Source organism: Mirounga angustirostris, unplaced genomic scaffold (assembly GCF_029215605.1).
Source record: "Mirounga angustirostris isolate CCGP_5_RB_7025 unplaced genomic scaffold, mMirAng1.0.hap1 SCAF_12, whole genome shotgun sequence".
Lineage (NCBI taxonomy): Eukaryota > Metazoa > Chordata > Mammalia > Carnivora > Phocidae > Mirounga > Mirounga angustirostris.
In genome coordinates this window covers 16,027,408-16,046,086 of record NW_026991720.1, presented here as the reverse complement: position 1 = coordinate 16,046,086, position 18,679 = coordinate 16,027,408, and the positions used below count along the sequence as shown (strand labels likewise).

Here is an 18,679-nt window from a genome sequence, read left to right as displayed (position 1 = left end):
TTTCCTCAAGGGCTCTAGCTTACCTGCAGGTCAAATGTTTGCAATTCCATTTCATGCTGCTTGAAAGCACTTACACTAAGCCTCAGAAATAATCTATATAAGACTAATGCTTTGCATCTTTTAACCAATTGTTTTATAATCACACATATATTATACTATATATATATATATATATATATATATATATACACACCACAGTTTGCATATTCCTTTTCAAATGAAATAGTCCCACAACTTGTAAAAAAAAAGTCACTTTCCTTCAAGAATTCTCTTCTAAGCCTGGTCTTTCCTCCTTGATGTCTCTCTCTGTTCCCTTCACTCTGAGACACGAAAGTTTCATCATAGTACAAGGAAATGTATCATTAGGAGATTGTCAGATTAATTAGACAAAATATTAGGCTCCCTTAAATGAGCTCACTGTCTGCCACTTACTCATTTAGGCCCTTTTCATGCCAGGATGTCTATTTTGGAAGATGCATGCATTGGTGATAATTATAAGTATTGTTAAGAAACTGAAGGATTTTATTAGGAAGCCCAGAGCCAGAGTCTCCTGAAGAATATGAGGGAAAAAAATGGGTTAAGAAATGAGGAAAGTAATCTCCATTTACTTCCCCAAATCAAGTATCCTAAAATATAGGGAGACCAACAGACTATAAATGTGGGCTCTAAAGTAGGACTCCCTGAATATCTACCTCCAAGAGCTGTCCATGGCAGGGAAATGGGAGGGTGGTGGTGTTTCTGATCTGGGTATTTGATATTTGTGGTTCTGTTATCAACCAACCTTTCAGAGGGAAAAGTCAAACTATGGCTTTCTCTTCGATCAGCATTGCTTTTATTTTATTTTATTTTATTTTATTATTTAATTTAAATTCAATTAGCCAACATACCATTTACATCGACATGGATGGAGGATGGAGGGTATTACGCTGAGTACTGCTTTTATTTGACACAGCATTTGACCCTCAAAGCCTTATGAAAGCAGGAAGGCAAAGCCTACCAAAATTGCTGATCTCAGTAAGAGAATTACAGGTTTGGACTTCACTTATATTTTTTATTCTAACACCCTTAATCCTACTACTCCACTCTTGACCTTTAGTGCATAGAAGTGTTATCAGAATTTCCTCTGTGTTATTACTAGAATCTGGACATTTGAATTCTAACTTTTAGGTCTCTGTACTTCAAATTCCAGGAGTTAAAACCACTGATGCTCTTGAAGAATCTGGAGGAAAAGAAGTAAAATAATCCTCTCATGTATGGACTTTTATCTCACAACACACTCACTAACCTACTGCCTGGCATGGTTTTGGTTATATATTAACATTCACAAGAGACTAGGTACAGAAGTAGATACAGGCAAAGACACAGATGTATATAGTTACATTAATAAGAGATTTTGAGAGATGAAGACACACCAAGTGAGTGAGCTTGAGCACAGAAGATTGGGGATTCAAAACATAAGCCCAGATCCTAAACTTTCTCAGCTCTGAATGTCGTAAGAAATGTGATGAAGTATATAACTGCGTGCCATTATTTCATCTTATTTCTCTTTCAAAAATGGTTTTGTTCCCCAATCTTGCCACCATCTCTTTTGGCCCTTGACATGACCACTGGCTCTCATTCACCCCTCTAGCTTGTCCGATGGGCATTCCCAGCACCTCCACCCCCAATCCAATCACCACCCTTTCTTTCCACCTAAACCACGGATCAGCTCCCCTACTGTTCTAAGATGACTGCTGTCTCTTTTCTGCACCCAGGGAGGACTTGTATATTTTTGCTGCCAGATTTCAATGGCCCTGGTTTATAAAGTGTTGGACTTCAACAATCGGTGGTTCAAGAAGCTGTGAATATCTTAATGACTCAAATGAAAGAAACTTTATCAGTTCCTAGTAGTTCACTAACCTCAAAGTTTCTAGTCAAACTTAAAAATTAGCAGTCTGAGACCTGGAACATCCATCTGATGTCATCCTTTACATCTCTGAGACCCTAAACAACTAGGTCTCAGGGTCCTATCTGTAACAAGTTCCTATCTTGTCTAGCTCCCAGGGTCATCACGAAAGTTAAAATGAACAACACTGATGCACACTGTCAATACTTAAGTGATATGCAAACAGAAGGGAACATGCAAAACACCTGCTGGAAACTTCCTCCCTGGGAGATGGGAATGGGACGTTGTCCTCACCTCTGGATTCATGGAACTCCAGTGTGACGTGGGCATCAAATCCAAGGCTGAAGTAATTATTGAAAACATTCAGAGGAAGCTGCAATGAGGAACAAAGTAGAGGTGAAGTGGTGCGTAACCAGGCAGAAAGAGTAAAATGAAGCCTAACACCAGAAACCTTCTCTCGGGCAGTCCCTGGGAAAGAGATAAGTCACAACCCAAGGCAGAAGGTGTTTGCAGAGAAGGAACAGGGGATTTTTGAATTCATTAGTTAAAGCTCAAATCAAATAACACTCCCAAGAATTTTAAGTAGTATAGGAAACAAGTGATGCAAATACAAATTATTAAATGGGAAGTATTCTTGTGGATATTAAAAAGAGAGCCCAATTAAGCTGAGGGAAGCACATGCCCAAAAGTTACAAAGAATGACTCACTAAGCAAACTTAGAAAGTCAATTCAAATGGAAAGATCATGTGTAAGCTAATCAGTGAATATACCTTTTGAGAATTTGTGTCCAGAATATTAATATTGCAATTTCAAATGAGTAATATTTAATATGTTTACCCTTCCATTTTTTAAAATATATTTTTGACATAAGTCATAAGCAATAGGGCAGAGGGAAATATTCAGCTACCCCTGATCTACAGGGAAAAAAAAATATATGTGTATATACATATTTGTCAGTATTACTCAAATTTTGATTTAGTCTATGAGACCTTGTATCTTTAATATGACTGTGAAATATGTAGACACAGATGTGGGTACACACACAAGCCTTCCTAGAGTCCTCTGGGTCCCTGGCTGTTACCACCGCAAGCTTAGTAAAGGAGAGGACTATGCAACCTAAAATCCTTCATCAGAACTGCAAAATTCATGTGCTTTTAAGGCTTCAATGTTAGAACAATGAGAAAAGCACATGGAAAATGCTAGAAAGGAAATTGTGGCTCTTCCATTTTCCCTTCTGCAACTCAGAGTGGAAGGTAAATGTTAAACTAAATAGAGAAGCAATTTCATCTCAGCTTGGATAATGTTTCCAGATAATTATCAGACTTAGCCTCCAGATAGAAATCTACTTCTCTTCTGTTAGAAGTGTTTAACCCTCAAGACCTCAAAAGTAGGTTTATTACAGGGTTTCATATGCACCTTGACTAGTAAGATTTTGTTTGACTAGAGTGAGGACCTCATCCCATTAAGAGATAAATGAAATGAGAGGGAGAGTAACAGAGAGATGTTAATACAGAAGAAAAGAAAACGGATGGCCTTGGTTTCCAATGGAAATAAAGAATGAACCCTCCATGGAGGCCCTGAGTCAGAGCTTATCATAAATTCGGAGGTCAAATCAGCCCCCTTTAGAAATGTTTACAACTGACTGGAGAACAGACGAGAAACTAAACACAGAACAATGCCAAAATCATGTCTCATTCTCCTGGCTTCATATTTGAGAATGTCCAGTTCTTGCACTTTAACAAAATACCAAGCCTTAGTAATGACAGCAAGGGTTGGCGATCTTGCCAAAAGCACAGATATGTTCATCCCTACCATTTATGTTTTCTTGGCTACAAATCTAACTCATGTCTTAGCATTCACCGATAGCTTTAGGAGAACATCTGGTCACCATCCCCTAAATAATATCACAATTTAGTCTGTTACTAAGTTCTTATTCATATTTTCCAGGAAAAATTGCCCAATTTCCTACACATCTCCTCAAAAGCCCATTTTTCAAAGCCCTTTAATTATCTGGATTAATGTTCCCTGGCTGTACCAAGGAGTCTTTCCATTTCTTAAGCTGTTGGGAAGAGATTTAAATAGCGATTTCTACTGAGGGCCTAAGCATTCTAAGTTTGGTGGGGAAAGGACCTTAAAATTTCCATACGGTATAATTCTTTTCACTTTGACTATATCCTACCCAGTTTCTGCAGGTCGAACACATCAGAAAGAAGTATATCCCACGGTAATACCTGTGGTTTCAAACAACACTATGACATTATAAACGCAAATCTACTGAGCAGTCATGATAGCTAACAGAAACCTTGTGATTTCTGGATTATTGTTTAGGGGAAAAAATGTGAAGACAAGATAAAACATGTTTTAACCTATTTTAGCCAAATAATAAACTTGAGTGTTTATCATAATTGGTCAGGATCATGGTGCTAATGAATAACTGGTTTTGGTTTGGTTTAATAGGATATCTGGTTCTATTTATTTTAAAGTGAAAATGCCCATGACAATGTTGGCTCAATCAATGGCATAATCCAATAAAGCAGGGATGCTATTTATTATTTTTTTAAAGATTTTATTTATTTATTTGACAGAGAGAGACACAGCGAGAGAGGGAACACAAGCAGGGGGAGTGGGAGAGGGAGAAGCAGGCTTCCCACTGAGCAGGGAGCCTGATGTGGGGCTCGATCCCAGGACTCTGGGATCATGACCCGAGCTGAAAGCAGACGCTCAACGACTGAGCCACCCAGGCACCCGGGGATGCCATTTAAAGTACGGATCCAGGGCCTTAACCCTGCATTTACGTGATCAGAATCAATGGGGACTGGGCCCCGTAATCTGCACGTGAATGCTCTTATGCATGCAAAACTTTGAAAACACTATCACAGAAGAAAAGTGGAAAGTAATATGCAGGAAATGGCTACTTGGCAACCTGTCAGATTTATCTGAAATTGAGACCAGAACTTAGAACCAAATATTCTGCTGAGGCTCTGCACTAATGTATGCATGTCTCTTGATATGTCTTGGGTGCAAATGAAAGCTCAATCACTGAAGGAAAAATACTAAGTCAAAATATTTATTTAGACATCTTCAAGTCCCAACCCAGTGATGAAACTGACTTAGTTAACACTTCCTACACCTAAGAGATATTTAGTAGGAGACTACAAATCTCAGGAGGTTATCTTTCTATCGAAAGACCATATGCCTAATGCTTCAGAACATCTGTAGTTTTCACCTTCTCATGGGTTATGAGTTTGCAATGCTTGAAAGATTAGAAAATGAATACATTCTTTCTGGTGTGGAAGTTGAGGATGGAGGACAGCTCCCTGAGCTCTGGAAGCAGGTAGGAAGTCTGTGGGGCAGAATCACGGAGTAGTGTTACGCTCGTAGGCCTAGTAGCCATGAACTCAAACATCATCCTGTGATCTCATAGGAAGCAATCAGCATGATTCTCCAGCCAGGAGTGTATTTCTTTTGGCTCAGGTACATGCTCCAGGCTTCCCTTCTGCGGAAGAAAGAACTCTCTCACCTTACAGACGCCATCTTCAAGTTCTTCTGGAGGCAAGTCTGGGTTTCTTTCCACATGGAGGTTCCAGCGATCTAGCTGTACAATTGTCCCATCTTCCACTTGGCAAAGGATCTTAGAGACAGGTTCATCAGTGTAGCCCTAAGGAATCAAAGAATATATGCATTGCTGCCTGGAGCAGTGAACAGATTAACCAAAGGCATTTCATGCAAGCAAGAGCCCTTTTGCTATAGCTCTCTATTCATTTTGCAATTAGCAAGGCTGGGCAAGTAGACCGGTTTCCTTGCAGTACTTGGAATCTAAGACAACAGTCCCAGGTATTGTGCATAGAAATACTGCTCTAACTGGTTTGAGGTGAGGAGTCATTTTTGCCAGCACCAAGAACCAACAGTCACTGGTAGGCATTTGAGGGCCATGCTGGAGGGTTGCTTCTGTCAAAATGAAAACAGGACTCCCCAGGCCTCCTACTAGAGGAATCTGAGAGATACACAGAACAAGTGTATATGGAAGAGGAGGAAGAGAATCACGGTGGCAGAGGATAGACAACTTTTTCTATTAACCTTCCATCTCATTCACCTCTCCTAACCTTGTAGAGGGACACTACTAAGGCAAGTCTGTCTGAGGCGCTGCCCTACTAGGCAACCACTTACTCCTCGAGCATGTGTTATTGGCAGCATGATTATTAAGGATAGTCAAGTCACTGATGTGGATGAGAGGAGTCAATAGTGATAAACATATTTACATGAAGCAACTAATGTATTATCATTTCCACTATGCCCACTTGAAAAAATAAAAAAGACCTGTAGGAGGTTAATTCACCCAATACCGAATGAATATCTGCTAATATCCGAAGATAATTATCACCCAAGGGAGGTTAATTCACACAAAGGTCAAATTAATATCTGCTAATAGCTGAAGATAATTTTCATGGAGCCTAGCCCAATCTCTCCTATGAATAGATAAAAAGCTGGTGGGGCTGCATATGTTAGCAAATTGTGCCTTCTTACTATCTTAACACTGTAAAAAAAAATTAATAAAACGGCTGGCTAGTGACAGGTAAACTTCTTCCACTAAGCCTGCCTAAAGTTGGCTCTCCGGTGGAAAGGATGGCTGGCTACCTGAATAACACAGCCACGATGACACCAACCAGAAAAACAAAATGCTCCAGAAAAGCCATAACTCTCCCGAAGTAAGGAGTATAATCTGAACCAGATTTGCTATTCTGGCCAGGGGCTAAGGGTCAAAATCAATTCAGGTCTTTACATGCAGACCTGAGACCAACCCACCCAACTGCCTCTCAATGGATACCTCAAGAAGCCCCTGGCCTATATACTAACCCCCATTTTTATACCACACTTTCTTCTCTAGATGATTCTAAGTTTAAACTGAAAAAGGTCCCAGATGAAATCATGATGCATGGGCACCCTGATCCTCAATTCTAACTTATTCTTTGGACAACAGTAGCATATTGCCCTTCCATTAAAACATCTGTGGGTTCGAGGCTCCTTCTGCCTGACGGCCCGGGCAGCCCCTGAGAGCAGTTCTTACCCCTCCCCAGTTGAGAGTTCGAGCCAGGTCGTTCCCAGTCCCCAGAGGAAGGACCCCGACGGGAGGCTGAGGGCTCAGCTGCAGTTCATCCAGAATAGAAAGGATCCAGCCCACCTACAGACATTTCGGGGGCCAGAAGAGATATAAGAAAGATAGGTAAGTGACAAAGACAACCTGAGAGAAGACAGCTTTAAAAAGCAAATGAAATGGTTTGATTTTTCTTTAGAACATGTATGTTTTAATCTAGTGGCCAAGAAACAGACCACTTATCTGAAGTGGTTTCGAAATGGCAAGTCTCTTCCAGGGAGAAGGACTGTTTTGTATATGCTGTCATGTAAGCAAAACTAGACCCACTCATCTGTATGTTTAACTTGAGATCTACCTTAAAATTTAGAACGGTTTAAAATTTTTAGGGAGGTTTATAACATAGGCAGTAGAGACAATCTAAGACTCAGAATCAGACTGAATTTCAATTCTGGCTCATATTGGCTACATAATCTTATTTAACCTCACTGAGATTTATTTACCTGATTTTCAAAATGGAGATAATGCCTACCTCACAAGATTGTTTACAGATTAAATTAAAATGTATATAAAGCCCTTGACATAGTCCCTGTAAGCACTCATTAAATGGTTCCCCTCCAAAGCATCATCGTAGAAATTAGTAGCATTTTCCTAAATATCCCTATACTCTTCTTAATGAAACATTAAGAAAACATAATTATGGATGGTCCTAGTACTTATTATAAGTTTAGGCAGAAAATAGATACTTATATACTAGAATCATATTCCCACTTAATCTTTTTCTAAGATAAATAATACTTTAGGTTTGGTCTTGTAACTATTTAGAATAATTACACCAAACTTGGAAATAGCAAAAAGAAACTTGCATATCCTCACAATGTCAGACTAAAGTAGTGTTTCACAGGCCTAAGAACTTTATGACTGCAGGTTAACAGGAAGATTTCTGTCCTGTGGAGATACAAATGTCGACAATAGAAGATTACATTAAAGGTTTAGTTTTATTCCCCCATAAGGCGATAAACCAATTACGTCTCAAATATAGAAAAATTACTTTGGTATAAACTACATAATCCTTTTCCTCTATTTCTCCAATAAATCGACTGTATCATCTTGCTGGCTCCTTCATTAAAGAGCTAAATAAATTTGACATGCATTTGTTCTATATTTGTATGAGTCCTATTTAAAATCTTTTCTTAAACTGTACTTTAACAGTACATTTATTGAACAGTACTACATATAAAACACAGAACTAAGCAACTGAAATAAGATGAATGAGCTGGGCTAAGATAAGTAAGGTAGATGACTGCTCTCAAGGAGCTTACAATGAACAAAGAGAGGGATATACCATCGTTTTCTAGGTGCTGATCCCTGAGCAAAGTTCTGTAATTATATTATTAAGGTTCAATACAATTCCGTAAGGTAGGAATAATTCTCCTCTCCATTTTATCAGTAAGGAAGCCAAAACTTGGAAGATTCAATGACCTCCTTAATATCCTGTCACTTACGCGGTACAGCCGGCTTTCAAAGTCACGGATGCCAAACACCACGGCTAACCTCTTAGCCACTCTGGTGCAGGGAGCCTTTAAATAAAGACCTAAATCCCAGTCTGGATATTGCCTGATCATGCTGGAGACAGCAGTATGTACTTTTGGAATCTTTGGAGTGCTGGAGAAACCTTAGAAATTGCTCAGTCAAATTCGGTTAATTTGCATATTTATTAACTTAGGTGCAAAAAGGTCATGAAATTTTCTTAAGACTAAATAACGAGGAGTGTCAGTGTCAGAATTATATCAGGTCCCTTGATTCCATTTAAAGATTCCATCCTTTCTCCACCACAGTATTTCTTCCCAGGAAATAAAACTTGCCCGTGCATCAAGAAGCCTAAAATTGCATTTACCTTCTAGAAAGGCATACCACCATGGTCACCCAATACGATGAACTAAAACTCCAGATCTAAAGAAGTATCCAGAAGTCCCTCCACCCCCTCAAACTGGAAAAGTCACTCCTACACGACTCCTTAGATTCTGACCCCACATGTTCCTAGTTTTTACAGATGGTATTAAAAAGGCTTGCTGTTGAAGTGTAGGTCAGATGCTAAAGAGTTCTGATGCCTTTGTTAGCCCTGTGCTGCTAAAAACACAAACTGCACACAGAAGTAGATCCCCTCTAATAAACTATGACAAGACATGAAAACTCAGCAACCCCAGCAATCAGGGATCACCGACTACAGATGCAAACAGCCCTGTGTAGACCCAGAGACCCTTGGAGACACAATGGAACTCAGTGGAAATGGAATCCAACATCTCCTATACAGAAGGCAGTCTCTTTAGAACTTCTCCGAGAGATGAACACTCAGTCTCCCCCTTACGAATTGTACTCACAAGTCAGTCTACTTTCTTTCAGGTGGATTTAAATTAGAAATTTTTTTCTTATGCTCAGGTGAAACAGGTCTCTCTTTTCCTGGTAAAGATAATGCCATGTGTTCACATTTCCAATACCCACTGCACTCTAGGCACAATGATAGGAAAAATAAATCTTCAGGGACCAGAAGCAAACCAAACACAAAATGGCAAGCCGATAAAGCCAGGAGTTCAGCTTCCGTCTGATAATAGGGAGTAAAAGGTCACACCTCCCAGCAGGAGGCCATGTATGAACGAGGCTCCCTGTTGGCCAGTAGGAGAGAAGCTGGAAAAGAGCATGAAGGAGCCCTGCTCAAGGCCATAGCCCAAAGACAGTGGAGAGCCGTTGAAGCTGGAAGGAGGAAGCCTCTTGGTGGGCCCACCTTCCCAACTGGCTCACTTACAGACCTCCGACATGGGACATCTCCCTAGGATGGGTGCCTGAGTCACCTACAGAAAACCTGCTCGAGTCGCAGAGTCCTGGAAACCATGCAAACGACAAGGAAGGAATAATGAAAGGAGGGGGACAAAGCAAAGGGAAAGACAAAACACAACAAAATAACTTCCTCCGAAGAGAAGCCTGCAAAGAAATCTTCCAAATCGCAGGAAGAACGCTAATACCAAGATGGATGGGAAGGTTAGGGGATTAGTCCACAGTGCATGAAATACAAATATGTTTCAAATGACTGAAATGAGTGTCCTGTAACTCCCATGAATTGATGAGGTATCTTCCAATAATCCTTTAATCAGTATAACAGCCTTCATTTAAACCTTCTGAAGGGGTTCCTGTTTTCTCAAAGAAAGTGACCAAGAATCCATGTGATCCTGTGCCGTGGTTCCTCAGAAAGGCAGGAGCCCTCAGGACATGGGGACTTCTCACCCTCTCTCTTTCTCTCACACTTCGCCTAAGCAGCAAAGGAAAATGTATAACTGATTTGAATGAAAGGACCTTCCCCTTTCTTAGCAATTGATTTAAGAACCGCATAAATATATTCTACCTTCTTTTTCCAATGGCCAAATATACCCTTTTTCCCTGAATACAATCAGGTAGGTTTAGTATTTCATCATCACGTAACCCTGGACTCATCAGATGTCACCTGCCTTTCATAATCAAGATGTGTCATGCAATTCTCTCAAATGCCATCAGTGTTAGACTAATAATAGTTCTTTGGCAGAGGTGGGTCTGTATCTTTGCTTTGCACCATTCTTAAGAGTTTTTCTCATCCAAGAGCTAGATGACTCAACACCAGCTTCCTCCGAAGGCAACGGAAGGTAGGCCTGAAGAGGGAAACAGAGCCCATCACACACTGGCTAGGCAAGTTTAAGTAAGCCACTCAATCTCTCCAAGTTCCCAAGACTCTTAGGGTTATGTTATCAGTTCAATGACATGTAGACATGACTTAGTATATGCCCCACAACAGGAAATGCTTAATTAACATGAGCTGCTATGATTAAGCTTTATTTTTCTTCCTCTTCACTTCCTCTATGAAGGTCCAGTTTCCAAGAAGCAAAATGCCCTCTTCCTGTCTCTCCACTTAAAGCTGAACCTCAGGGTCACAAATCAATGCCACCTTTGACTGCCATCAACCACAAAGTCTTCCAGAGACTATCCAAAACAGAAAAGCCAAGCTGTACTGAAGCAGAAAAGCACTGCAAAGAAAGAGAGAGAATGTAAACAAATACATCTACAAAAGCAGGAGACGTAAAAGATCTTGAGTAATAACCTATATCTGTCCTTATAAAAGCAAAACTAATATAAAATATCTTCAGGCCCAAGGCTGTTACTGGGGCCTCTCCCTTACCAGGAACCCATTCCTTTGGGAAGCCCGGGCTTCAGGCTCGTGGCAGGGATTGTGTTTGCTGGGCTTTCACATTTACCCAAATCATCTCCACCAGCTCATCCAGCACTCCTTCAGTTAAATCTAATTAATTGCAAAACACAGCACTTGGCATTTTTTCCACCACAACTGAAGAAAACGGTCCAGACTGGGTGAAATCATTGCCCAGTTTGCAGCGTTCCTTTCTGCCTTTGTGTTAGGAAGAGCAGGCCTGCCAGATCTGTAAGGCCAGGCTCCAGGGCTCTGTGCCTGAGCCAAGCAGCCTGGCCGGTGAGTGCCACCCCCAGCTGGCGAGTGCTGCCACCACCTGTCCACCTGTCCGTGGGGCACCCTAGCCATCACCCAATGTTTGCCCGGTGCGTGCTGAGCAGTAGTTTCATTCTGCAATGTACTAACATTAGAGGCGGCGGAGGGGCAGGAAGAGCAGTGAATTGACACTTTCTTTGAACAGACCAGGTATACGTTGCATCGCCTTATATGCTGGCAAAAAGTGAAGGATGGGCATACTGAGAAACCAAAAGGAAACAAGGCTCACATTTCTGAACTGAAAGATCATCAAGATAGCACTTAATGCCTGGGTGTCCCTTTTGAATGTGTACACTACAATTCTTCCTTTTGATACTTTATGTTTGCACTTCATAGCTTACAAGTCGCTGTGTGTTAAAAGAAATGTTTAAATTCAGCCCTAAAGACATCAAGATAGAAGGTGAGGGAGATGGGGGCGGGTAGAGAGATTGAGATAAGCTGAGGCTTTGGGAGGAAAGGGGCTTGGAATGATGTGCTTGCCACTGTCAGTTAAAGGGAAATACCACTTTCTTCCCTGCGGTGGCTGTAGTAAGTCAGGGCACGGAGGTGCCTACTGTTTGGGGTGTATCCTCACCTAGGGAAGCCAAGTGATCAAGAAATAAGCATGAAGTGGATGGCCAAGTAGTTTAATTCCAGGCCTTCGGATAGACGTTAACATGGTCAAAGGATGACCAGCAGATCCAGCCCAGTTACCAAGGTCAGGAGCCAGATAGGTCGGGATCACATTACACCTTGAGAAGCCATCAGGAGGGGAGGGTATGTGTGCCTCTGGGGTCTTGGTTCACATGCCCTTCGATATTTAAGCAAGGGGATGGCTATGGGGAGCTGGACAGGTAGAGATGTGGCCACAGAAGGGAAAGAGTATACAATCGCCACATGACCAAAAAGCAACTAGTTTATAAACATGAAGGTCTGAGATCATTCTTTTTTTTTTTTTTACAATGACTATCATCATTGATTTTTTTTTTTTAAGATTTTATTTATTTATTTGACAGAGAGAGACACAGTGAGAGAGGGAACACAAGCAGGGGGAATGGGAGAGGGAGAAGCTGGCTTCCCGCTGAGCAGGGAGCCCGATGCGGGGCTCGATCCCAGGACCCTGGGATCATGACCTGAGCTGAAGGCAGACGCTTAATGGCTGAGCCACCCAGGTGCCCCAGGTCTGAGATCATTCTTGAGTGAGGGGAGTTTTCTTTCAGCCTAGAGATCAAAGGTGAGACAAGCCCATCCAATACCCGCAACTACATGACCACCTTAGGACTGTGCTAACCAGTTCCAAAGAGACCACACCTGCACTGTCCACTGAAGCATCCACTGGCCACAGGCGGTGATTGAGCGCTGGAATGTGTCTAATACAAACTGGAGATGATGGAAGTAGAAATATACGCCGGATTTTGAAGACAAGCACACATTGAACACAAACTATCTCATTAGTGATTTTTCTATGATCGCATGTTGAAATGGCAAATGTATCCCTTTGCAGACTTAGAAGGTCTCAAAGGAGGGTTAGAAACCTGCTCCAGGTGCAGTGCTAAGAGATGGGTTATTTAAAAGTGCAAGGAGGCAGAGCGACACAGAACTAGCAGTGAAGCCAAAGAACTTGTTTCCAAATTGACGCGAGACATCTATACATGAAATACTACTTTGTGCACAAACTAATGCCATTAAGGGTTAATATATCCTCCTCCTAATCAGTCAAAAAAAAAAAAAATCCATTCCTGATTCTCTCTGGGACCTTGTCACTATACTGACAGAATTCTGACAGCTTCTACAGTGATGGATATGCTCCCCGAGTAAAGGCTGAATGCCTTATGTCAAATGTATACCTGACATGCTCAGGAATTATTCTTCACTTGCCTCAAGCCAGCAAGCTTTCTTCATAAATCCATCACGAGGCCTCGCCTTTATAGAAACTCTGCCCCTACTCAAAATTAAAAGTTTCATATTCTAAACTAATCAGATTAAAAATATCAATCACTTACCTAGAGAAACATTTCATAAACTCCAGGCCTCTTTCACAACACATCCATTTTAACCAAGTAAAGTAAAATAAAATAAAACCTGGTTTCATATAAGGTACAAGATAAGCCAAGTCTTGGTTCTGAGTGATTAAACTACAGAGGTTACCATTGAGAAAATAATTAGTACAAAAGTATGCACCAACCCTCGGGTAAATCTACTTTCCTTAGGAGCATGCCTGTTGCAAGGGACCCGAGTATAAATGTCAAGTGCATTTGTAAGTTATGTGGAAGGATGTGAAAACCGAAGCCAGGAACATAGATACGGTCCCCAGGAGGAAAAACTACCTAGGACATAAAAGAAGAGTAATATCTAGCCTTGCAGAGTACCTATTAATTATGGTATATTTAAAGAAAGGAGGCTAGAAAAGACAGGCTAAGTAGGAGAACTAGCTGGTCTTCATGTCAAAAAGGTGTTATTAATGGCATCAGGGCGTATTCACAGATATCCAACACTGTAATTGGGTCTGGTCTTTAGGATTCATTAGCCATCTACCAAGTGTCACTTGCTTGTCATTCTGGTTTTGTCCCAGACATGCTACTGAGATGGTTTTCTTGAAAACCACTAGTTACCTCCTAGTCTCCAAAATCAACGATAATTCTCCAGTCTCTCCTTCAGGATATAACCACTGCGTCTTTCTTGAAACTCCTTTGTATTTTGTTTTTGTTTTTTTTTTCTTGACAGAATAGACTATGAGTGGTCCTTTCTACCTCGATCTTTTCATTTTTCTTTGGAACCTTGGCCCGGATTCCCTAACGGCCACTGTGTCACGAGTGTCTGGACTCGGCTCTCTTCTCTTCGTCCTTCAGGCTTTAAAGCCCCAGGTTTTCAAATACTTCTCTAGTTGCAGAGAATGCCTCAAAACCACATAACCTAGAACGTGCTTCCTACACATTCCCAGTGAAAAGAGGAAAGGAAGAAGAAAGGAGAAGCGAGAGCGAGCTGCCAGGAGGCTCCAGGAGGATGCGAGAAATTTGGAAGGGGTGGCACTCAGTCAGTGGTGAAGCCCAAGATGTAAAGATGGAATGCGAAGTGGACATGGGTTTGAGGTCATGGTCACTTCGGTTGAGCCATGAAGAAAGGCTAAGAACTATGAATTCAGGACAACAGGCATAGCCTCAACTTCTCTTCTATCACTGTGATTGAGAGAAGGAGAAAAGATGGGAGCAAATGCTGAAGCCATATAGAAAGATAAGGAGATTCTAAAATAAGGAAAAGAACTGTAGTAAAGGGTCACAATAAGTTTATATTTTAAGATAACTAACCTGGGGACAGCTGAGCTAAGAACACTCTGTGTGTGTATATGTATGTTACACATAATAAATATACTAATATATATTTAATATACTTATATATACAAATATATATACATATACATATATATGTATATGTGTGTATATATATATATATATATATATATACACACACACACACATACTATATACTAAATACAAACATATTCCCAGAGGATTTGTTTGGATATAATTCTACTAAAAAAGTTGGGAAAATTCCAAACCAGCCTATCCTAGAACACTTCAACTGATTGAACTTTAATTAGTATTGTGGCAGAAAATATTCCATGGTCAAATAGTTTTGGAAAACACTGGGTTAAATAAAGTGAAACAGGTTTGGCTTCTCAGCTGTAAAATTGTATAATGAATTTTATAAGCTAATAATGTGCATTGTGAATCTTGACAAAGGTAAACACTATTTTCCCAACTGAAAAATGTTTTCATCTTCAGGGAGTATCTTAAAGGACCAGTGGAAACACTGTTCTGTTTTTTTTCAGTTGCATTTATTGGTATATAATGTATATCCAATGCTGTATTAAGTGCTATGAGAGGTAGTTAAAAGATTTTGTTGCTACCTTCAAGAATAAAACATTCTAATTAGGGAGATTAGAGAAAAGCCAAAGAGGGTTCATAATAAAAATTCTAGGTCCTGTGAGAGCGGACTCCAAATACAGAAGAAAAAGACACTGGGCAGCAGAGTCTAAATGTCATGGTTCTCAATTCTCTGCTTTGCTAAATATACCAACATAAGTAGAGGGCAAATGGAGAAACAGATGAGACAAATAGAGGAAAATATACCCATAATATTAAACTTCAGCACAATTCCATCTTTTCTTCAAAAATGAATACAAAGGAAACCAATCAATGATCTTTAAGGTAAACCACTGCCAGTATTCTAAGTTTTATCTCCTCTCATAAAAGAACAAATGCAGTAATTTTGTCCATATACTTCTCCTTAATGACTGTGACCAATTATTAAGAACCAAAATAAATAAGTTATTTTTTAAATTAAGAACTTAGTCATCTATAACCTTCATTCTAATGATCTGACTCCCTTCTTACCTTGTAGAACAGGAAGGGGTAACAGTAAAGCTGAGGGAGCAGAACATAATTTAAGAATCCAGGAGACAATAACAACATCTCTTCTAAGCCTTTATGGGCTATGATTCTCATAGACAGAGACCTAGGTCTTAGGGGACTGGAAAGAGGTGAGGTGGGAATGAATAAAGAGAACTGTCATACAGAGAGCAAAAGAAAGATGGAAGAAATAAGGGAGAGAGCTTGATTCTATCTCGAGGACCTACCGTTCCATCCCCACCACAGGCCAGAATTCGCAGATTTGGTACTTTCCTATACAACTCAAGCCTGTAGAGGAAAAAGAACATGAAGTAAACAAAAGAGCTCATCACTGGCCATCGCAGAGAGAAAACATGAGCAAAAGAGGAGGAGGGGATGTCCACTGGAGAAAATGTATAATCATGAGGATAATGATGTCATCAAAACTAGTTACCAAGTTATCACAAGGGGATGGACCCCAACAACTGGATCAGAGGTTGGCAGCAAAAATCATTTTTAAATGGCTGACATTGGAATGGGATTTCAGAATGTCCCAGAGTTTTATTTCCCATAATCCCTATTAATGCATCAACTCACATGGTTTTCCTAATTAGTTCCGACTTTCTTTTCTTTTCCCATCATACTCCTTCCTCCTTTCTCAAAGAAAATCCTCATTAACTGGTAGTCACTAGTCATTATATGTCTCCTCCTTATTTTTTGTCAGCTTTTCCTGGATTTGCTTTTCAAACTTACACTTTCCACTCTTAGTCCCAGTAAACCTTTTCCGAGAGACAGGGTGGAGGGAGGATGCCCACAGCATTACCACACTCTTACAATTCTAGTTCTCTCTCCACTCATTCACTAACACTCGAACCAAGTTTATACTCCTCAGCCCAAAGAGGGAAGATTTACTGATTTTTCTTTATTTAAAATTTGTCTGCTTAAAATTAGATCATTTTTCATGCTGGCTCTTGAGAAAACACAACTATAGCACCCCTGCTAAAACATTTCCTTAAGTGAAACTGTCAATGTCTCTGTTCTAAAAAATATCATCTTCCAAATCAAGTTATTTTTTTTTCTGGCAACATCTCCTATCTGGCCACATTCGTTAGGATAACCTATGAAGGCTCTGCCTAAAGTCTAACCAAAGTGATAAGATTTTAAGAAAAGCATCTGAAAGGGCAAAAGCCAGGGTAGCAGATTTGCCTTAGCCCATCCAAATACAGAAAAGAAAATAGAGAAGTTTTATAGCGAACTCTAGTGGTGAAGAAGTTCATAGATTAAAAGAATGATGGCAGAAATTAATTTTTATATTTAATGTTCTCCTGAATGCTTCAAATATAGGATTTATTAATATCATACAGGAATATTATTTCTCTAGAAATGATCTGAGCTGGCTACTTTGCCTCTGATATTATTACTTATTTAAAAATAATTAGTATCCCTTAAGTTCTGTTTATCCAATGACATCCAAACTATGTTAATACATGGGTTTTAAAAAGGGAATCCCACAGTAGCAGAAATAGTCCTGCTCTTTTCCACCACATACAGGACTACCGCCACCAAAGGGAAGATACAGGATACATGTCACCTACATCTAAACTTTATTTTCAGCACTTCTAACAAAAACAGAATGAAACTTATGAGAACTTCAGAAAAAGGGATTGAGCAGGAATTAAAATGTCTTCCCATTCTGGTGTGGAATCCATAGGCATAATCAATTAATCTGTCTCAAATGGACACAGGTGCACACACAAACCTCTTATTCAAATACACGAACACATTCATAAACAAATATGGCCACTTTCCAAAGATACACTTCCATTCTCACTAATGTACATCTCCCAAGTTGTACATGCATAAGTAGAAAAAGGACAAATCCTTTCTCAGTGCAGACTTGTAAATAATCTACAGTTGCATGCACATGAACAGCAAACACACAAGAAATATGCCCTGAGTTAACAACTGTGTAGCTAGTTTGGAAGGGAATTAGCCCAAAGAAGAGTCGGAGGAGAAACGTCAGATGAAGGTTTAAGGGAGGTGACTACAGTTGAGAAAGTCAATGAGGGATGGTCAGAAAATATTTCACAAGGTAATCTAATAATGAAGCTTGACTTCACAGCAGAAGTCCTTCTTGCTTGCCTAAACCAGTGTGGACCACGGGGGGGTTATTTGCAGACTTACGCATCTTTGGGCCCTTCCTGAGAAAGATCAAACACCTGCCGTGGATTCAGGTACCACATGAACATCTGCATGACTTTGGTTCCCTGTAAGAAAAAAAAATTTAAAAAGACAATAGAGATTTCCAAATATTTGCTGCTCATTGAAAAAATAAAAACAAATCCTCTTATCTAAAATATCACCTAATTATAAATAGCATGAAGTAGTAGTTAAAATCATGGGCTTTGGCCACTGATATACAGGTTGAATGTCCAGAGGAGGCTTTTGTCCAACCTGTGTAACTCTGGCCAAGTTCTCCAATTTCAGTAAGCCCAACTTCCTTCCCTTTAATGTGGAGATAAGAATGCCTCGTTCACAGACTTGTTGCAAGAATTACGTGCAATCACATTTGAGGAGCACGTCACAGTGCTTGGCATGCAATTAAGTGCTTACTGAACAGTATCTACAGGTTTTACGATCACTCAACATAAAAACCCATGTAGGGAAGTTATTAGTCAGTCCACGTCATTTGACATTAATTTTAACTTCACTGTGAAGATTACTTTTATCTTTGCATAATATGAAGATAGACGGTATGTGCTAAGTGTGATTTTACTGAAAGAATTTCTCTTAAC

At 40.1% G+C, this 18,679-nt stretch overlaps 1 protein-coding gene across 1 annotated transcript in view; it reads right to left on the bottom strand.

Moving 5' to 3' along the window:
- The window catches only part of DGKI (diacylglycerol kinase iota), a 356,177-nt gene that overhangs the window by 174,750 nt on the left and 162,748 nt on the right, over positions 1-18,679 (bottom strand). Inside the window, exons 11-15 of the mRNA XM_064574919.1 lie at positions 18,069-18,151; positions 16,133-16,193; positions 6,951-7,064; positions 5,406-5,543; positions 2,180-2,258 (exon numbers count right to left, since the gene is read on the bottom strand). Coding sequence (XP_064430989.1) covers positions 2,180-2,258; positions 5,406-5,543; positions 6,951-7,064; positions 16,133-16,193; positions 18,069-18,151 — 475 coding nt within the window. The remainder of the gene's footprint in view (positions 1-2,179; positions 2,259-5,405; positions 5,544-6,950; positions 7,065-16,132; positions 16,194-18,068; positions 18,152-18,679) is intronic.